This window comes from Sander vitreus, chromosome 6 (genome assembly GCF_031162955.1).
Source record: "Sander vitreus isolate 19-12246 chromosome 6, sanVit1, whole genome shotgun sequence".
NCBI lineage: Eukaryota > Metazoa > Chordata > Actinopteri > Perciformes > Percidae > Sander > Sander vitreus.
In genome coordinates, this window is record NC_135860.1 from 32050503 (window position 1) to 32071173 (window position 20671).

A 20671-nucleotide genomic window follows, 5' to 3' on the forward strand; every position below is an offset into this window, starting at 1 on the left:
TGGGAGCCTGCCTAAAACATCTTTGTACGTCTGAAGACACTTTGATGGGGCATTCATGTACAACAGATCACCATAATCAATAATAGAGAGAAATGTGGCATCGACTAGCCTTTTTCTGGCAGAAAAAGTAAAACAAGATTTGTTCCTAAAGAAAATATATGTTGACCATGCACACAGCCATCTTGGAAATGTCACATGACCGCTAACTTTTAATTGTACAAATGAACACAATTGAATGCCACCCAGTGTACTTAGGACCTTTGTGCAACTCAAGGTGTTTGAAAGTTGACCTATATTTTCACGTTACTACAAAAAAAAAAACTTTCATTTCTACAAACAAAGAAATTATACTTCATCGGTTTCAATGTGTGGAATTAGAACTTTAAAAATAACAATTTAAACCAAACTAGCCCACATTTTTGGACTACCTGCTTCTTTAATTACTGCTTTACTATCCTAAATGATGTGTAAATGCTCTCTAACTGCAGGAAGGAAGGATGTTCCCTGATACTGTTTTAATTGGTAACTTAGTGCTGTATTCTTTGAACAGGACATCCTATTATAAGAGTATATTGTAACGAAATGTCTACTTAGTTTCTTTATTCAATTCAATCGAGGAAAAACTCTCTTTTAGTAAGAAACCTCGGCAGACCCAAGCTCTTGGTAGGTGGTGTCTGACGGTGCCGGTTGGCTGTGTGATGAACAGTAGCAATAACAGTCACAATAAAGATAATGGAACAGTGACTACAAATGGTAGTCGTAGTAGTTCACGTCATAGCAGGGCACTGCTGGGCGTTACAGTATGTAGCGTGGCACAGCAGAGCATAGCAGGGCGTAGCAGGAGAAACTTAGTTTCTGACAGAGTGGTTTTGTGTCACGCTTTGGGAGAAGCAGGGCTTGGAGGGCCCGATGAAGAAAGTGTGCTGTTGTACACTGCTGCCATTGGCCAAAGAAGGAGCGCTACCGCAGGTCCATCATTCCAGCAGCAGTCAGACTCTTTAATTCAACATCATAATGTAGCACTGCTAACTGTTTCTGCAATATGAGCCATCACTGGACAATATTCTGCACTACGCTTTATTATTTATTACTCTGTGTCACCTCCAACTGTGCAATATGTCATTTCTATTCATCTGTATATCTGTGTTTATATACTGTCGGTTTATATAAGGGTGTTTATTGTTTAAATATGTTTGTTTTATTACTATTATAACAACTTCTATTTTTTCTATTTCTTATACTTTCTTTATATTTTTTCTCCTATGTCTACTTAATGTGTATTGGTGTTATTCTGATGTGTGTACATTTTATTCTTTTTCTTTTGAGCTGCTGTAGCACAGGAATTTCCCCAGTGTGGGATTAATAAAGTCTATCTTATTTTATCATATCTTATCTTACCCTCGCTTACTTCTTGTGGTAAAGAATGGCTTAGCCAGCACTACCACCTAGTGACCACAACCAGAAACTCCCCAAGAGTGAGCTACCTAACCATATGAAAATGTCAGCGGAGGTATTTTATGGTGCATCTTGCAGAAACTTGTCAATCAGTAAGCGATATACACATCAGTATAATTCACATCATTGCCGACATACCATAATGTTCTGGTGATAACAGATAACTAACTTGTGGTAGCCTGTGATGTAAGGAGCATGTAAACCATTCCAATAGTCACATGGTGGCAACATTTGTGAGCTAACAATGTTGCTTGTGCAAGCATGTACTTTGATCTGTAGTATGTGTAGTAGTCGGCCAGGATTACAGAGCAGACTGGCATGTAGGGCCGGGCAATATATCGATATTATATCGATATCGATATATGAGACTAGATAATCGTCTTAAATTTTGGATGTCGTAATATCCTGATGTGACACAAGTGTTGTCTTTTTCCTGGTTTTAAAGGCTGCATTACAGTAAAGTGATGTCATTTTCTGAACACACCATACTGTTCTAGCTGTGTTATTATTTGCCTTTACCCACATAGTTATCATGTTATTAAATCTCACTGCCTGCATATTTTGTGAAAGCACCAATTGTCAACACTACAATATCGATATCGAGGTATTTGGTCAAAAATATTGGGATATTTGATTTTCTCCATATCGCCCAGCTCTACAGGCATGTACTGCATTTCTGGTTTATTTATGATTTTATTAAAGACACTACAGATATGTTAACCGAGATTGTATTTATTTAGCCAGTTGATCTTTTCAGACCACTCAGTACAATAATCATTAAAAATATAGTGTTAATTCAAAACCTATTTCAGAGGCATTGCACAAGACAAGCGTAGGCTATGTATTGTATAGGTCAACTTTTATGTATTTAAACAGTAGTATTTACTAACCTGTATTTGTAGTACTAACCCTGGCAAAATACCTGTTGTGCAGCTACACTAATGTGCAGTGTAAATAAATAAAACAAGTCATTAATACCACGCTTATGTAAAAGTATTGTCAGCTAAATTTACTTAAAGTATCAAAAGCAAAAGTTTGAGCTTTGTTATTTATGACACTTTGTCAACAACTGATAGCAAATGTGAAACAACAGATGTTTGATTTGATAAATTAAAATACTGTACACAAACGTGCATAACGTTACAGTAAACGTGGCAAATAAAAATATAGAGCAATTATATTTCTTGAGCGTAATCGTCTTTAGTCTGCCACTTAAAACACATAGTCAATATGTTGTCTTCAAAATAATAACTTTAATAGCAACGAAAACAATTATTTTATTTAAATTAGCTTTTTGGACACGCTGTTAAAGATGTTTGCAATTTACAACCTTAACTCTCCACATTACATGCGACAGTGAAGGCAACGCTTCTCTTCCAGTCAAAACGGAGCCATATGAAAAGTGAACCTGCTTGCTCGCGGTCACATTGTGGTGGTCAGCTAACGGAGGCATATTATCTTGCGATGATATCGGCTAGCTTACTGGCTAGTAAGCTAACTTAGTTTGTCACCGCAGTTTTAACAAGTAATACGTTAGCTAGCTAGCTGACTGTCTGGCTAGGCCGATGTTGCTGGCGGAGAAGGGGATGAATTTATTGTCTTCCATCATGTCGAAGTCGCTCCGTTAATTTTAGCTAGCACTGCAGGCTAGCGCAGCTAACGGTTATAACGGCAAGCAAAGCGTGACTAATCGGTCTGTTTGAAAAACAATACAAATGGAGCAGTGGCAGGACGCGGCCTCTCAGCAGGTCAAGCTGCTTACAAATCGTATGAATGAACTGTTGTCCAGAGGTCTGGGGCTGCTGCGCTCCGAACTCGGTGTGGATTTGGGACTGAAGCCTGAGCTTATTCCGCCATGGGTGATCCTCTTAGCGGCATGTAGCGGGCTGGTGCTGATGGTCGCTCTGTGGGCCTCAGCCTGCCGGTCTCTCTTCAAGAAACGACCCGCTGTATGCCCCGTAGACGACGGCATTGAAGTAAAGCGGGGTCTCGGTAAACCTGGCAAATCTGAGGAACCGAAGAAAAAGAAGAAGAAGGCAGAAAAGGCACGTAGCATAAATTAAACCAGTCTACACCCTTACCTAGCTTGATAGCCGTATCGTTAGCAAGGCTAGTTGTCAAGCTAACACGACAGTGACAGTTAAATCTCATGTCATGGCAAAAACCGTAGCTAGCTTCACGCTAGTGTCCGACCTGACTATGCTAGCCTTGGAGGGTGTTACACTTTGATAGCTTGAAAGGAATAAATAAAACATTTGTCATGGCCCTCTACATTTTGTCTTTACATGTGCTTTGCAGAAAGCCCAACCAAATGGAAGAGCTGTTGCTGAACCACAGGAAGAAGCCATAGTGTCAGAAGAGACAGTGCCACATCACCAGCCGCCCCCACCTGAAGTCAAGGCTGAAAAGATTGCAGAGGTAATTTGTTGTATCAAAGACATATGGCAACACACGCGTACACCAGACACCAACCCAGGTTATGTTTGTATAAATGTTTGCAGTTCGCTACCATTGCTTGTAAGTCACATCATTATTTTTCGGGTAGTCTTCTATGTTAAGCAGTCCAGAAAACAACCTTTTCTCACTGTCACCCTGAAATGATGTAACCAGACCAGCTAGCTACCAGTGTTGGGTTACAGTTTTTAACTTGCAGATGCAGCAAAATCTTGGAGGAGGGCTCCTGGCTTAGAACAGCACAAGGTGCAACCTTTCATTGAATGCCACCATCTGGATACCACAAAGTAACACAGACTGTGATCCTGAAGGTGCTGGAGGCAGAATATGTAATTATGCATACACTAAGAGATGGAAATAGTGTTGACAAAAAGGACATGTAACACATTTAGGGAGTCTTGGAAAGTGGGTGTAATTTCACTTATAAATAGATGTGGCTTGCTGATTTGATTGACTGCCTATGGTTCAGTCAGCATGGGTCAGCTTGCTCAGTTGCTGTTCTTGGAGGTGAAATATAATGTGCTGTCTAGTATCTCCGCTGTAGCCCTTCCCCTGCTTCTTTAAACCCAGTCTCACAATCCCAGATAGTTTTCTTTCTTTTCTACTTTATACCCACCGTTTCTTTTCTAGTTAAAGAAGTCAAAGAAGAAGGCCAAACAGGCTGTAAAGGAGACCAAGGCAGTGACTGCAGATGGCAAAGAACCAGAAGAAGGTGAAATAAATCAATCAACATTCATTTATATAGCGCTATACAGCAACCAGCAGGTATCCAAAGTGCTTCAACAACAGTAAACATAGTCAAATCAGAAAAAGAATACATAGCATAATAAAAGCAATATTAAAAAAGAAATGGAAAAGAAAAAGAGAAAATAAATATGAATCATCATAATTCAGGGTTTTTGGTCAAAACGATGTCTGTGTATGGTGTCACTTTTTTGAGGAGGCCTGTCGTTACTTTAGTTTTGTAGTAAGCCAACATTTTCAGTAACCAGACACCTCCATAGTAATGACTTCTGTACTTAAAGGAGAATTCCCGTCGATTTCAACCTGTAGCTCTGTTTGGAAATTTGGAGTGCTGGCAGTAGCAAAAAAAACTAAAACAATCGGTGCTGCCTACACCGTGTTATCCTCCTGCTAGCATTAGCACCCAACAGGCTTAAACAGGGCAAGTTTTAAATGTGTTTTAAGCCTCTAAACATGCTCGAAATGTCATTACAAGTGCTACCCATGTGCAGTAATTCCTTCCGAGTGAACACAGTGAATCTGACTGCTGTAGATGTGACAGAAAGGCATAAAAGTTGTGTTAATCCAGCCAGTGCACATACCTCTATTTATTTCCTGTTTTCCGGTCAAGTCCACACTAGTCGATTGTCGAACTCCTACAATCCAATATTCCAGTCAAATTTGCTGTGTTCCCTCGGAAGGAATCACTGCACATGGGTAGGCACTTGTAATGACATTTCAAGCATGTTTAGAGGCTAAAAACATGTTTAAAACTTGCCCTGTTTAAGCCTGTTGGGTGCTAACGCTAGCAGGGGGATAACACGGTGTAGGCAGCACTGATTTGGTTTAGTTTTTCTCGCTACTGACAGCACTCCACATTTCCAAACAGAGCTACATGTTGAAATTGACCGAAATTCTCCTTTTAAAAAAAATAAATATATTTTCAATGTGACCATGGGTTAAAAAAAACTTGATTTATACTTGATATATTGCGTTAGAATGGGACCTGCCTTAGACTCTCTTTCTCAGCAACATGTATTTAGTGTGTTGTATTTGAACATTCTTTGCATCTATTCTGCCTAATCATGCCATATTTCCTCACTAATCCCATAGTGAGTATTTTGCAACTAATTCCATGCTGCACTCAATGGTTCTCAGGCACGTGGGAGACCAAGGTCAGCAACAAGGAGAAGCGTGAGCAACGCAAGAAGGACAAGGGTTCCAGTGATGGCTCAGCTAGTCCTGGAGGGGGGAGCACACCTGTGAGCGCTCCCCCAGAGCAGCCCAAGGCCTCTGCAGCCCCCCCATCTGCCAGCCAAAAGAAGAAAAAAGGTGGCTCTTAAAAGACCTCTTAAAACCCTGTATATTTTTTATTAAGGCTGTGATATTCTTCTTTTGAGAAGTTTTAAAATTGGGAAGAAGGAATGAATTTGCAACAGTGATTTTTTTATTTTTTTTTTATTTTACTTGTATACATTCATGTGAAGCACAAACCCCTCCAGGCCATCTTGGAAAAACAGCCTAATATGGCACCTAGAGAGAGAGAGAGATATGTTTCTGTCTGTTCTGTACAGGCTGTTGTTGCGTTTGGTTGGTCTCTTGTTGACAGGAGGGGCTATAAATACAGGCTTTATGTGGATCTAATTGACTCCCAGAATGAGTTTTAGTCTTTGTGTGTGCTTCCTTCATTAATAGGCTGTCATGAGAACTTGGCATTTATTGATTTTTTTTTTTTATTTATTCTCTCTTTTCAGGAGAATCCGCAAAAGTGAAGCCAGACAAGGTTGAAGCTGTTGTATCTCTAGGTAATTATCAGCAGGAAATGCTTCACCCATTGACTGGTTAACAATTCAGACACCCCAGGCATTGATATCTCATTTATGCAAAATAGTTTCATCAATCCAAAGTTCACATGCTTTACTGGGAACTCCCATATATCATGTCTTGCCAACCTGATCTGTGTTTATTTTGGCTGAGTATCAAGTGTCTCCCCGGGTATTAGTTAACAGCAGTGAGGTGGTGGCGGCTGGTGTGACTGACATGGCTGTAAAGGTTCCGGCTCCCACTGTTGCTTCAAAGACGGTCCCCTGGACAACCAGTAGAGAACCAGCATCCCTGTGGAGAGCGGAGATCGATGGTAAAAATGTTTTCCCACTTAAAACTGCTCGGTTTCTGTACCCATGTGTTAGTGCAAGCACGTTATGGCATTCCATTAATGCCTGATAACCTCTATATCGGCTGCAGTGTCAGTTTTTATTAAATATTTTTATTAATTTTCACATTTACAACAAATAAAACAAGGATTACAAACAAACAAACCAAAAACACTGGCTCAGTTACATACATACAACCAAAAGTTATACAAATAATGGGAAATCAGCGCTCTCTTATCAAGATCTTTCATGGAATCCCTGTAGCAAGATGGAAGAAACATCAGGTTCCAAATAATTCAAATATGGCTCCCAATCTTTAAAGAATTGATTTGACTTTGAATGTAACATGCATGTCCGGTACTCCAGTGGTACTAACCCAAACAGCACTTTATGCCAACCCTTAACAGTTGGCCCTTTTTCGAGATAAAGTACCAACCTCTGTTTTACATTTAAGGCACATGGGTGAAAGAATAGGGTTAAAATAATGTCTACGGTTTGGGGATATATGCATTCTGTGTATAATCTTAAATTGTATTGCTTTGGCACGATGACAAAATATCTTTCCACTCATTGTCGCTGATGGTAACAGAAAGGTCCCTCTCCCATTTATCTCTAAGCCCTGGCAAAGCCAGAGGTGGCTCAGCACGCATAGCTACATAGAATAGACTGATAGACCTTTTCCCAAATGTTTGAAACAAGCATTTTTCAAGAGAAGATACTTCAAGATTACCAATTAAGGTTGTGCTATGCAGTATATAGGTGCTGGCCATCTAATTAGAATATCATGAAAAAGTTGATTTATTTCAGTAATTCCATTCAAAAAGTGAAACTTGTATAATGTCTATTCATTCCACACACTGATATTTCAAGTGTTTTCTTTTAATTGTGATGATTATAACTGACAACTAATGAAAACCCCAAATTCAGTATCTCTATAAATTAGAATATTACTTAAGACCAATACAAAAAAGGATTTTTAGAAATGTTGGCCAACTGAAAAGTATGAACATGAAAAGTATGAGCATGTACAGCACTAAATACTTAGTTGGGGCTCCTTTTGCCTGGATTACTGCAGCAATGCTGCGTGACATGGAGTCGATCAGTCTGTGGCACTGCTCAGGTGTTATGAGAGCCCAGGTTGCTCTGATAGTGGCCTTCAGCTCTTCTGCATTGTCGGGTCTGTCGCATCGCATCATCCTCTTCACAATACCCCATAGATTTTCTATAGGGTTAAGGTCAGGCGAGTTTGCTGGCCCATTAAGAACAGGGATACCATGGTCCTTAAACCAGGTACTGGTAGCTTTGGCACTGTGTGCAGGTGCCAAGTCCTGTTGGAAAATGAAATCTGCATCTCCATGAAGTTGGTCAGCAGCAGGAAGCATGAAGTGCTCTAAAACTTCCTGGTAGACGGCTGCGTTGACCCTGGACCTCAGAAAACACAGTGGACCAACACCAGCAGATGACATGGCACCCCAAACCATCACTGACTGTGGAAACTTTACACTGGACTTCAAGCAACGTGGATTCTGTGCCTCTCCTCTCTTCCTCCAGACTCTGGGACCTTGATTTCCAAAGGAAATGCAAAATGTACTTTCATCAGAGAACATAACTTTGGACCACTCAGCAGCAGTCCAGTCCTTTTTTGTCTTTAGCCCAGGCGAGGCGCTTCTGACGCTGTGTCTTGTTCAGGAGTGGCTTGACACAAGGAATGGGACAGCTGAAACCCATGTCTTGCATACGTCTGTGCGTGGTGGTTCTTGAAGCACTGACTCCAGCTGCAGTCCACTCTTTGTGAATCTCCTCCCACATTTTTGAATGGGTTTTGTTTCACAATCCTCTCCAGGAGTGCGGTTATTCTTATTGTTTGTACACTTTTTTCTACCACATCTTTTCCTTCCCTTGCCCCTCTCTATTAATGTGCTTGGACACAGAGCTCTGTGAATAGCCAGCCTCTTTAGCAATGACCTTTTGTGTCTTGCCCTCCTTGTGCGAGGTGTCAATGGTCGTCTTTTGGACAGCTTTCCAGTCAGCAGTCTTCCCCATGATTGTGTAGCCTACAGAACTAGACTGAGAGACCATTTAAAGGCCTTTGCAGGTGTTTTGAGTTAATCAGCTGATTAGAGTGTGGCACCAGGTGTCTTCAATATTCAACCTTGTCACAATATTCTAATTTTCTGAGATACTGAATTTGGGGTTTTCATTAGTTGTCAGTTCTAATCATCAAAAGTAAAAGAAATAAACACTTGAAGTATATCAGTCTGTGTGGAATGAATGTATACATTATACAAGTTTCACTTTTTGAATGGAATTACTGAAATAAATCAACTTTTTCATGATATTCTAATTATATGACCAGCACCTGTATAATTCCTAATCTGAAAATATCGGAAGAAATCTTGTCTGGGGATGCCAAATTTCACAACCATTTGACCACATGTGAAAGTCTGTTTCTTAGTCACTGTCCTAATCCAACTGTCAGAACTTAATTTGAAAAACATTGTAAAACAATATGATAAAAACTTATCTGAGATTTAAAGTTAATTCTGGGTCTTGGAAACCAGCTCACCTCAAGGATCATTTAGTTGCCTGGCTTGAGCTTTCGATCATATCACATGATCTTCATCACATGATCTTCTTGACAATTCAAAGACAACTGGGTAACTGGTACTAAATGGACCTCGTTGTGAGATTGGTGGTTTTCTCAACACATGTCTACATTAAGATGGGAGGTGTAATGACTTTATACAGAAAGATTTAACTCTGCCCCTCTGTTCTCATTTGCCATTTCTCAGGTAATGTACAGTAAAGAAAACTTAGTTACAAATTCACTGACATTAATTTATTCATCTATTATTTTATCCATGGTTAGTCCATCTGTAGTAATCACTTTGCCAGACCCTCGTCCAAAGCGTGCTGGAGGAGGGTCTGGCTACTCCACACAGCATTCGGGGATGGGAGGAAAACGTGCTCTGGTTTAATGGCATTTCTTTAAACCAATCGGAATCATCTTGGGTCACCGGAGAAAAGCCACGGTGTCGCTGCAGAACAGGCTCGGAGGAACTTGTTTTGGTGGAACGTGTACGTTTTAAAAGTTGTTTTAGGGGGCACCTGGCTAGCTCACCTGGATAGCTCACCTGGTAGCGCGTGGGCCCCATGTACAGAGGCTCAGCCCTCGCCGCAGCGGCTGCAGGTTCAATTCCGACCTGCGGCCCTTTGCTGCATGTCGTTCCTCTCTCCCCCTTTATGTCTAAGCTGTCCTATAAATGTCGAATAAAGGCCTAAAAAATTTTAGAAAAAAAATAAATACTTGACAGCTCTGCACAATGCCAGGGAACAGTTATTTGAAGTCTAAACAGAGTGCTGATAAGTGAAAGTAAATTTTGTTGAATATTGACATCCTAGTGTCTGTGAAATATGTGTGTTTCAGAGTCGTGGACTGTGATTGACCGGGGGATGCCCACAACAGAGCTAAATCTGGTGTCTTTAACTGGACTGGGTGTTGGTACTGCTGCTGGTAAGTAGACAATAAACTGGTGATGTGGCAACTGGTGGTTTAACTTGGCTCGCACCCTTACACCAGAGGTGGAAAGGGTACAAAAACATAAAAGTACTATTACTTTGAACTTTTACTTAAGAACAAGTAAAATTACTGGTAAAAAAAAAATCTACTCGACTAAAAAGTATCTTCTTTATACTTTACTTTTATTTATTTCATTAAATCAGTCTTTTGCGATTCGATAAGGGCACAAAGACGCTTTGGATTTTAGTTTGACAGACAACGATATAGAGATAATTTTTTATTTCTGTAAATAACGGCTGTGATTTAAAATTAAGTACAATACTTCAAACAAAACCTACTTAAGTAAAATTACAGATTTTAATAACTACTGCAAAAATACACAATAAAAATCTACTCAAGTACAGTAATGTGAGTAATTCTAATTTACTTTCCACCTCTGCCCTAGACGGCATAGTTGTCCAAAGCGTTGGTTGTGGAAGGCAGGTTGAGTAATTGTTGTTGTGTCCTGGTAGAGCCCCAGCCTGTGAGCGAGCTGCCCTGGCTCAGTCAGCCCAGAGGGGACGATGAGTGGTCTGGACTCAGTAAGCAGCATTAGTGATTTTCTTCACCTGCTCTATTTCACTTTATAGTTCTGATACTCCTTTACATTAGTAACTATTTTCTGATGGTCTTTGTGTTTCTCAGATGGTGGTTCAGTCGATCCTAGCTCTGATTGGAACGCCCCCTCTGAAGCCTGGGGCAACTATGAAGAGCCCACTCCTGAGCCCCCTCCCGCTTCGGAGCAGCCCCTCCCTGAGCCCGCCAAGGTGAACCTTTTGATTGGAGCAGCTGTAAGTATGCCCAGGCTCGGGACAAAGCATTATGGGAGTTACCTTGAAGTTATATAAATAACAAACCCAGTAATTAGGGCTGCACGATTTTGGCCAAAATGATCACAAGGGACATCATTATTTTGTTGCACTTTCACATTTAAATAAACGAAGCACTGCTTTCATTTCCATGTTGTGCTAAATTCCTACTAATGTACAAATCTTAGCATCAAAATAAGTAGGGTTGGACTATTTGGATATTTGTTCGCTGGGTAGGTATTCGGTTTTTAATTAAACGGTTGCGTTTCTCTCCTCGCACACTCCTGGTGCAACACTGACCACTCGTCGGCCTGCTAACTTGTTGCTCTAACTACCAAAATTAGCTGCTCAGTTTCAACAATGTTGAACTCAAAAAAGTGCATGCAGGCAAAAGATTCCCCACGTTGTTCTGTCGGGATTAAGGATGCTGACACACCAGGCAGACGGGCAAGAACTAGTGGCGACCAAGGCCGACTGCACGGTCTCCTCACGTCGCCTTTGTCTTGTCCAAAGAGTTGCACTTAAACACACCGCAAAGACTTTCATAGCAGAAATGTTGTCCTGTCATAGCATGAGAAATACTTGATTACTACATAATTAATATCATGAATGATATGAATAACACAATTTGAATATTTCTGAACATAAATGTTAGGATGGTGGTAGTAAGAGATTTTAAAATCCTGCACTTACTGGCTTTAACAGAGCCACCATCAATTAACCATTGCACTGCTTTAACTTTGTCAGATTCCTGAACAATGATTTTAAAAAAAAACAAACAAAAAAAACAAGGCAATATAAAAAAAAAAAAATGCATATAAACAGGATAAATATAAAGAAGAGCAAAAGTTCTTTTATTTTAAGATAATTTTTTGGGGCATTTTTTAGGCCTTTTTATTTTTACAGGACAGCTGAAGACATGAAAAGGGGAGAGAGAAGGGGAATGACATGCAGCAAACGGCCGCAGGTCGGAGTCGAACCCGCGGCCGCTGCATCGAGGAGTGAACCTCTATATATGGCGCCCAGGAAAGGTTCTTTTATCCCAAATTGAATTAGTGTGGTCAAAAAACTACAGTAAAGTTAAATATGATAGTGTAGGCTGTACAACATGGGTATGAATGCAATGACTGTTGTACAATTGAGAGATTTTTGTTGACAAAATTAAGAATTAACATAAACGTAGCAGGATTTGTCTGCCACAGTGCCAGAAATTAAGGTAATCTACACTGTGGCTTTAAATACTCTGTATAACTGAAGTCTCTTTATTCCATTTTAAGTTTCTGCAGTTCTTGTTCAGAATGAAGAGTTGTTCCTTAACACGTTCACACTGTTATTGCCATATTTGCTGCTTATGTTTTTAAAATGTCCCGAGTAATGTCTTATTGATGTGTTTGTCAGGACGATGAGGACGATGAGAAGGACAAGGGAGAGACTGCTGCTGATGGAGCAGCCAAAACTAAAAAGAAGAAGAAGAAGAAGAAGAAGGCTGCAGAGGAGGGAGGAATTTCTGGCCAGGTAACTGATCGTGAGAATACACACATACACATACAGTGCAGAAATAGATTTATTAGATAGATTTGTTTTGCAAATTTTGGAGTATAAAAATCAAGAAAACCTGAATGTAGTATGACTAATCACACCCTCGATGTACAAGGCTTCGTTGCTGTGTACTTTGATACGAATATTACAGGCTGCATCAAACCTGTATAATCCTATAATAATGTATTGCTAAGTTGTTATTATTATTATTATTACCAGAGGACTTTTTTTTTTTTTTTCTATGTTTGGCATTCAAGAAGCCAGTTTATTCTCTTGCCCCTTGTGATCAGAAAATTGATATTAGTGTTTGACATTTCTCAAGTGTCCTTTGAATTCACGGCACAGTCCGGTGTAAACGCTCAATGGTGTTTTTACCCCCAACTGCTCCTTCCAGGCAGCGCTGTAACCGCTGCCTTCAAGGCACTTAACCCTAACCTTAGCCCTAACCATAACCAGTGCCTAATCCTGGTGCCTTCCAGGCAGCGCTGCCTGGAAGGAACCGTTGGGGGCAAAAAAATACTGAAAAACGGTGTAAACTTGGCTTGTGTCCTGTTAAGGGCGATGAGCCAGAGAAGGAGGCGCCACCTGCAGCCTCGGTGAAGAAGCAGGAGAACGCTGCTGCTGCTGTCCAGCCTGTCAGAGCTGCTGCTGTCCAGGTCAGTGGTGCTAATATAGTGCAGGGGGTTTGAATAGTGTTCAGTGTGTATCTAAAACTGCTCATTCAGTCAAGTTACATTGAGAGTAATAGAGCTTTGGAACAATTCCAAATTTTGCTATACAATTAATTGTCCGAACAATAATCACTTATTCAATTAGGCATACCTAAACAAAATCAACAACTACCAGTCATATGCCTTAAGACCTTAGCTAATGTTAGCAATTCATTGCGGTTAAACAAAGACACGATTTATGTAAAAAAAAAAAAAAAAAATGTAATAATTGTTACAGGCCTATATAAATGTGAATTTACCATATGTATTATTTTGTTGGTGGACTGAAACTGCTTCAGTCATTCATCTTTTGCTGAGCTGACCAGGACTAACCATGTTTCCCTTTTTTCTTCTAGGCCAGAGTGGAGCAACCAGTGAAGGACAACATATCCCAGAAACCCCCTGTCACACAAGTGCCACAGAAGCCAACTGATGGAGAGCCCACTGCCAAGCAGAACAACCTTTCTGCTCCAACACAACAAAGTAAGCCCCTTTTAAACCTTAGTACGATAGAACAGTGTTACCACATATCTCAGCCAGGCTATGTTGGGTTGGTTAGTCATTTATGGAGGTGGAGGAAGTGACTGAGGCCTTCCCAGCCCTTAAACAGCTTTCTCCTCTCCCCAAAAACAAGGCTCTCTAATGACTTCACTGTTTTTATTTTTTTTGAAAAATGTACATGCCTTCTTTTTCAGTCATGGTGCTTAATGCCATGATACCCCTAAATGCCCATTGCTTAATATCTTGTTATCTAGTGTGGTCTGTGTTGAATTTGGTAACATAGGCCATCCTACTGAAAACTGTTTTCTATAAGTTCACGGTTGTGTGGCAGACTTTCAATGTCAGTTTATCTTGCTTAAAACTTACTGCTTCTATTGTCTTCAAAATGAAATCTAAACATGGAAAAATTTGAGTTAATGCCCCGAAAGCTAGCGTTAGCAGCTAACCACCGGTTTGCGGTAGCTTGTTTAAAGCTAGAGACACATTCGATTAGCATGAAAAGACATCCCAGCGCCGGAATTGTCCTTTTAAGCTGAACCAGAAGCTGATTAATTCAACTCCCCTAAAGGTGGGACTCTTTCCTGGCCTTGTGTTCTCTGTATCATGCTGCTGTAGCATCACTCTCAGCCATCATATTAGATTGACCCTTTTTGAAGAACAATGATAACAGAAGTTAGTTAAATCTCCTCTCAGCAGTGAACCGCATTGATTTTGAAATGGCCTTTGTGAAATTTTGAAAATGTATCAAACCATGTGAATCACATGTTTAGAGTTATGTTACTAATCTGCCTTTTCTGTGTTTTTCCACAGAAAAACCTGAGGAGAGCCAAGCGCCTAAGCCGGCAAAGAAGAAAAAGGCGAGGAGAGAAACATGAGACGGAGTCCATTCTGCAGACCTCTGTATGCAAAAGACTTGATATCCTGTTTATGCAACACCTTTTGTGACAAGAACTTTGAACTAAGGTCTTCATGATGGACTTAAACCTTAAAACCTAGTCTGGAAAATGAAAGAACTTTTATACCCGCCAAGCTCAGTCGATGAATCATTGAAAACTGAACCTAGATGCAGTGCAATCTAATGTAATGCGTCGTTAATGATTTTTAAGTATGCATTTGATACGGTTGACGGTCTTCTAATTCCACTGAATCAAATTAACTGATTGAAAGAGCTGTATTGTAGTAATTAGATGTAGAAAATACTGATCATGTTTAGAAATGTGATGTTGTGGTGGCTAACGAGAGGAGTTTACTGTGTAGAGAATGAAAATGGTCAACATGCTTCAGGTCACTTAACACTGGGCCATAATGTTAAATTGGCTTTTGCTTTGGCAGTCATCTTATTAATTATTCTTTTTTTGCTCTTACATTTGAGTCAAGATGGTACAGTGATCGCAGTTTGGAGAAAAAGAGCTGAGTGATCAAATGGTTATTTTAGGACGACGTCTCAACGGGGGTGTAAACCTTTGTGACAAATGAGACGTAAGCATGGTTGCGTGCAGAAAAGAGAAACCTGTCTGCTCTGTATTTTTGCATTCTTATCTGTGACTACAATATTTCAATTGACTCAGTCCATCTGGTTTGTCCCTTGTCTGATGTTGCACCGCAGTGTTTCGAGACAACTGTTTCCTTGCTGTTTTTACTATCTGTGACTGCTCTGTGGCCAGAGCCGTGTGGGAGCCTGTGATTGTAGATGTACCATCGCAGTGTCGTCAGCCTCTTCATGATTTTCCACCTTTTGATTTAAAGTCTTCACAACCTTTTGTAAAATCTGTTTGTAATAAAAGAAAAGCTAAAGCCATATGTAAAAAGACTAAATAAAGGCCAGTTTTTCTATATTTGTGCTTCTTTATGTAGTTGTTTGTTTATGGTTGCAGTAGCTCTGAGCTAAGCAGAACGCTGAAGGGGGAAAGTTGCCGATATTCAACCCATCTGAAGCGATTCATCCAGTTGGGGTTTATCGGCGGGTAATTGTGGACCTTCGGGTACTGGCGCCAATTATCTGCATGTAACATGGCAGTACAAAATAAATCAGCAAACTTTCCCTTAAGTTCCATTTTTTTTAAGCCAAGGACCCCTTAACTGAGAGAGCAGATATTATTATATATATTATATAGCATATAGTGTATAAAATGAAGTTGCATAATAAACTGGGCCTACAGTAACGTGTAGGGTGGCCTAAAGCCTCTATACATACCTTTTTTGCATATAATACTAAGCTATTCAAATAATAAACAATCCTAATAATTGTTGACATGATTTTATAAATCATGTTTTAATGTTAAACATCCATGTGGCACAGTGAAACCTCAGGATTACCTTTATCTCTGGATAGCTACCTTACCTATGTAAGCCTATCATCACTGGGGATTTATATTTGCTAATATGTTAGAACAGTTGGATTCATGTTAAGACGTTTTTAATGTTTTGAAAAAACTATTGTCTTCAAAATGAAATCTATACCTGAAAAATCGGAGTTAATGCTGCAAATAGTTTTATTTAAAGGACAATTCCGGCGCAAAATGAACCTAGGGGTTAATAGCATGTACCGAGTCGACCGTTCTCTGGGATCTGTTTTCATGCTAATCAAATGCGTCTCTAGCTTGAAACGAGCTACTAACTAAATTACGTCCTGCTGTCATCACAGACAGTGGGGAGAACAAGTATTTGATACACTGCTGATTTTGCAGGTTTTCCTACTTACAAAGCATGTAGAAGTCTGTAATTTTTATCATAGGTACACTTCAACTGTGAGAGACGGAATCTACAACAAAAATCCAGAAAATCACATTGTATGATTTTTAAATAATTAATTTGCATTTTATTGCATGACATAAGTATCTGATCACCTACCAACCAGTAAGAATTCTGCCTCTCACAGACCTGTTAGTTTTTCTTTAAGAAGCCCTTCTGTTCTCCACTCATTACCTGTATTAACTGCACCTGTTTGAACTCGTTACCTGTATAAAAGACACCTGTCCACACACTCAAATAGTCTCCAACCTCTCCACAATGGCCAAGACCAGAGAGCTGTGTAATGACATCAGGGATAAAATTGTAGACCTGCACAAGGCTGGGATGGGATACAGGACAATAGGCAAGCAGCTTGGTGAGAAGGCAACAACTGTTGGCGCAATTATTAGAAAGAATGGAAGAAGTTCAAGATGACGGTCAATCTCCCTCGGTCTGGGGCTCCATGCAAGATCTCACCTCGTGGGGCATCAATGATCATGAAGAAGGTGAGGGATCAGCCTAGAACTACACGGCAGGACCTGGTCAATGACCTGAAGAGAGCTGGGACCACAGTCTCAAAGAAAACCATTAGTAACACACTACGCCGTCATGGATTAAAATCCTGCAGCGCACACAAGGTCCCCCTGCTCAAGCCAGCGCATGTCCAGGCCCGTCTGAAGTTTGCCAATGACCATCTGGATGATCCAGAGGAGGAATGGGAGAAGGTCATGTGGTCTGATGAGACAAAAATAGAGCTTTTTGGTCTAAACTCCACTCGCCGTGTTTGGAGGAAGAAGAAGGATGAGTACAACCCCAAGAACACCATCCCAACCATGAAGCATGGAGTTGGAAACATCATTCTTTGGGGATGCTTTTCTGCAAAGGGGACAGGACGACTGCACCGTATTGAGGGGAGGATGGATGGGGCCATGTATCTTGGCCAACAACCTCCTTCCCTCAGTAAGAGCATTGAAGATGGGTCGTGACTGGGTCTTCCAGCATGACAACGACCCGAAACACAGCCAGGGCAACTAAGGAGTGGCTCCGTAGAAGCATCTCAAGGTCCTGGAGTGGCCTAGCCAGTCTCAGACCTGAACCCAATAGAAAATCTTTGGAGGGAGCTGAAAGTCCGTATTGCCCAGCGACAGCCCCGAAACCTGAAGGATCTGGAGAAGGTCTGTATGGAGGAGTGGGCCAAAATCCCTGCTGCAGTGTGTGCAAACCTGGTCAAGAACTACAGGAAACGTATGATCTCTGTAATTGCAAACAAAGGTTTCTGTACCAAATATTAAGTTCTGCTTTTCTGATGTATCAAATACTTATGTCATGCAATAAAATGCAAATGAATTACTTAAAAATCATACAATGTGATTTTCTGGATTTTTGTTTTAGATTCCGTCACTCACAGTTGAAGTGTACCTATGATAAAAATTACAGACTTCTACATGCTTTGTAAGTGGAAAAACCTGCAAAATCAGCAGTGTATCAAATACTTGTTCTCCCCACTGTACATGAGCTGTGTCTCCAGATACTTATAATTGATTGATTGGTTTGTAGACGGGCTTCCCCGTCCTCTCATATCCTCTCTCTGGGTCGGAGTGCTCTCCCCTACTGACTGCTGCTCTCCCCTACTGACTGCTGCTCTCCCCTACTGACTGCTGCTCTCCCCTACTGACTGCTGCTCTCCTCTTACTGACTGCTGCTCTCCCTTACTGACTGCTGCTCTCCCTTATTGACTGCTGCTCTCCCTTATTGACTGCTGCTCTCCCTTACTGACTGCTGCTCTCCCTTATTGACTGCTGCTCTCCCTTACTGACTGCTGCTCTCCCTTATTGACTGCTGCTCTCTCTTATTGACTGCTGCTCTCCCTTATTGACTGCTGCTCTCCCTTATTGACTGCTGCTCTCCCCTACTGACTGCTGCTCTCCCCTACTGACTGCTGCTCTCCCTTATTGACTGCTGCTCTCCCTTACTGACTGCTGCTCTCCCCTACTGACTGCTGCTCTCTCCTACTGACTGCTGCTCTCCCCTACTGACTGCTGCTCTCTCCTACTGACTGCTGCTCTCTCCTACTGACTGCTGCTCTCCCTTACTGACTGCTGCTCTCTCCTACTGACTGCTGCTCTCTCCTACTGACTGCTGCTCTCTCTTACTAACTGCTGCTCTCGCAGACTCGCATCCCGGCCATGTGAACCATAGATATACATAATAAAGGCTTTTATTATGTATATCTATGATGTGAACGCTGGCAGTCGGAAAAACAACGTAACCACGGGGGCGGTCCCTGTTATTCCCAGGTGGCATGAACGCAGCATAAGTACTGATCTGTTCCTTAAAGGAGCTTCTTGTAACACGATGAGAGCCTGCCAGAGCTTCATGTATTTTGTCCGAAAGTCCGAACCATCCAAAAAATGCTTTCACACTATAAACGAACCGGACCATGGTTCAGTTGGATCCGGACCGAGACCACCTCTTTTGGTCGGACCAAATTTCGGCCGAGTTCACAAGTTCACGGCTATTTTAATATACACAGTACAGCTAAGCCTCTGTCATGATTGACAGGTCAGTGTGTTGGGCTCCAAACATAGACTGTGTAATATTAACAGTCTATGGCTCCAAAGCATCCACTGCTTTATGTCTATTTTAAAATGAACATTGGGACAACATTTTCGTTCATCAAGTGTCAAAGTCCATATAATGAACATTTAAAATTATAATTTAACTTTTTTTTAATTTAGGATCATTTTTCCTTTTTCTTACACACGTCAAGTCCAGTCACTTAGACAACTGCTTCACAGTACTCTATGAAGCATGCAGCCACGTTTGACCTCAAAAATAAGTATAGGCAAAGCAGCTTTATTTATATAGCACATTTTAGCAACAAGGCAATTCAAAGGGATTTACATGAAATATTAAAAAGCAGTTTAAAAACACGTTCAGTGCTTTATAAACCAACAGTAGTATTTTATATCAAGTGAGAAGTAGGGCCATTTTCCTGTAGACTTCTATAGAAACGGACTTTTTTTGCAACCAGTGGAGAAATGAGATAGAATGCGGCAGTGGGGTGAGTGTGTAAGATAAAAACATAGAAATGAAACTAATAAAATCTGTAAACGTGTTTTAATACGTGAATATGTTTTGTGGCGCTCTGCCACAGTGTAGTTCCTGCTGATGTCCACCAGAGGGCGCCATGACGTCAGTCACCAGCACAGAGATGAAAACAAACTGGGGACTTTGGGTTAGTTTGATTGCTCTTTATTTTGGTATTTCTCTCTAAAATAACAAATGACAACATCACCAATAATAGAATAGAATAGAATATGTTTTATTGTAATTGGACAGCAGCTGTCCAACGAAATTGTTCTGCAACTCACCCTCAGTGGTACACAAATAAAAATGACAGTACCCTTATAAAGGCAAAAGACACAGAATAAAAACAATACATATAGTAAATACAATAATAAAAATAAAAAAGTCAGATATTGCACATTTGTATTTGCAGAAAGACTGCTATTGCACCATTATTTGTTAGTGTTCAGTTCTTTTATGGCACATGGGTAAAAACTGTTCGTAAGTCCTGATATGCGGGCCTTCATGGACCTGTATCGCTTCCCAGAGGACAACAGGGTGAAAAGGTGATTGGCTGGGTGGGAGGAGTCCTGTGTGATGCTTTTGGCCCGACGCAAACATCGAGCCCTGTAAGTGTCTTCTAGGGTGGGTAGGTGTGTGTTTATGATGCCCTGTGCAGTTTTAATGACTCTCTGTAGCGCCTTCCTGTCGGCCACAGTGCAGCTAGCAAACCACACTAGAATGCCATGAGAGAGGATGCTCTCCACAGAGCATCAATAGAAGGACAGCAGCAACTGCTGTCAGGGGCGTCGGACTGGGGGGAAAAAGGGGACTGAGTACCCAGGGCCCTCATGTGAGGAGGGCCCAAAAAGATGCTAGAATAAATAGCTTTGGATGCGGGGAGGGGCCCATAGAAAATGCCTTTCTACAGGACCCAGAATTTTGTGCTATGCCCCTGGCTGCTGTGCG

General features: G+C 41.0%; 1 protein-coding gene across 1 annotated transcript; it reads left to right on the top strand.

Annotated features, from left to right (window-relative positions):
• The first annotated feature begins 2839 nt into the window (after positions 1–2839).
• On the top strand, positions 2840–15738 carry mtdhb (metadherin b). Its single transcript, XM_078253770.1, has 13 exons — positions 2840–3500; positions 3754–3873; positions 4540–4621; positions 5791–5964; positions 6387–6437; positions 6635–6769; positions 10213–10299; positions 10818–10886; positions 10990–11135; positions 12552–12668; positions 13250–13348; positions 13759–13885; positions 14714–15738. The coding sequence occupies exons 1-13, from the start codon at positions 3171–3173 to the stop codon at positions 14776–14778; spliced, it is 1602 nt and encodes a 533-aa protein (XP_078109896.1). The 5' UTR covers positions 2840–3170; the 3' UTR covers positions 14779–15738.
• Positions 15739–20671: the final 4933 nt, after the last annotated feature.

Bases quoted from the DNA above. Each gene is read 5' to 3' on its own strand.
- mtdhb (XM_078253770.1), top strand. From the start codon at position 3,171: ATGGAGCAGTGGCAGGACGCGGCCTCTCAGCAGGTCAAGCTGCTTACA. The intron at 6,438-6,634 runs GTAATTATCAGC...CCCGGGTATTAG, and splicing joins TGAAGCTGTTGTATCTCTAG to TTAACAGCAGTGAGGTGGTG. The intron at 12,669-13,249 runs GTAACTGATCGT...TGTCCTGTTAAG, and splicing joins AGGGAGGAATTTCTGGCCAG to GGCGATGAGCCAGAGAAGGA.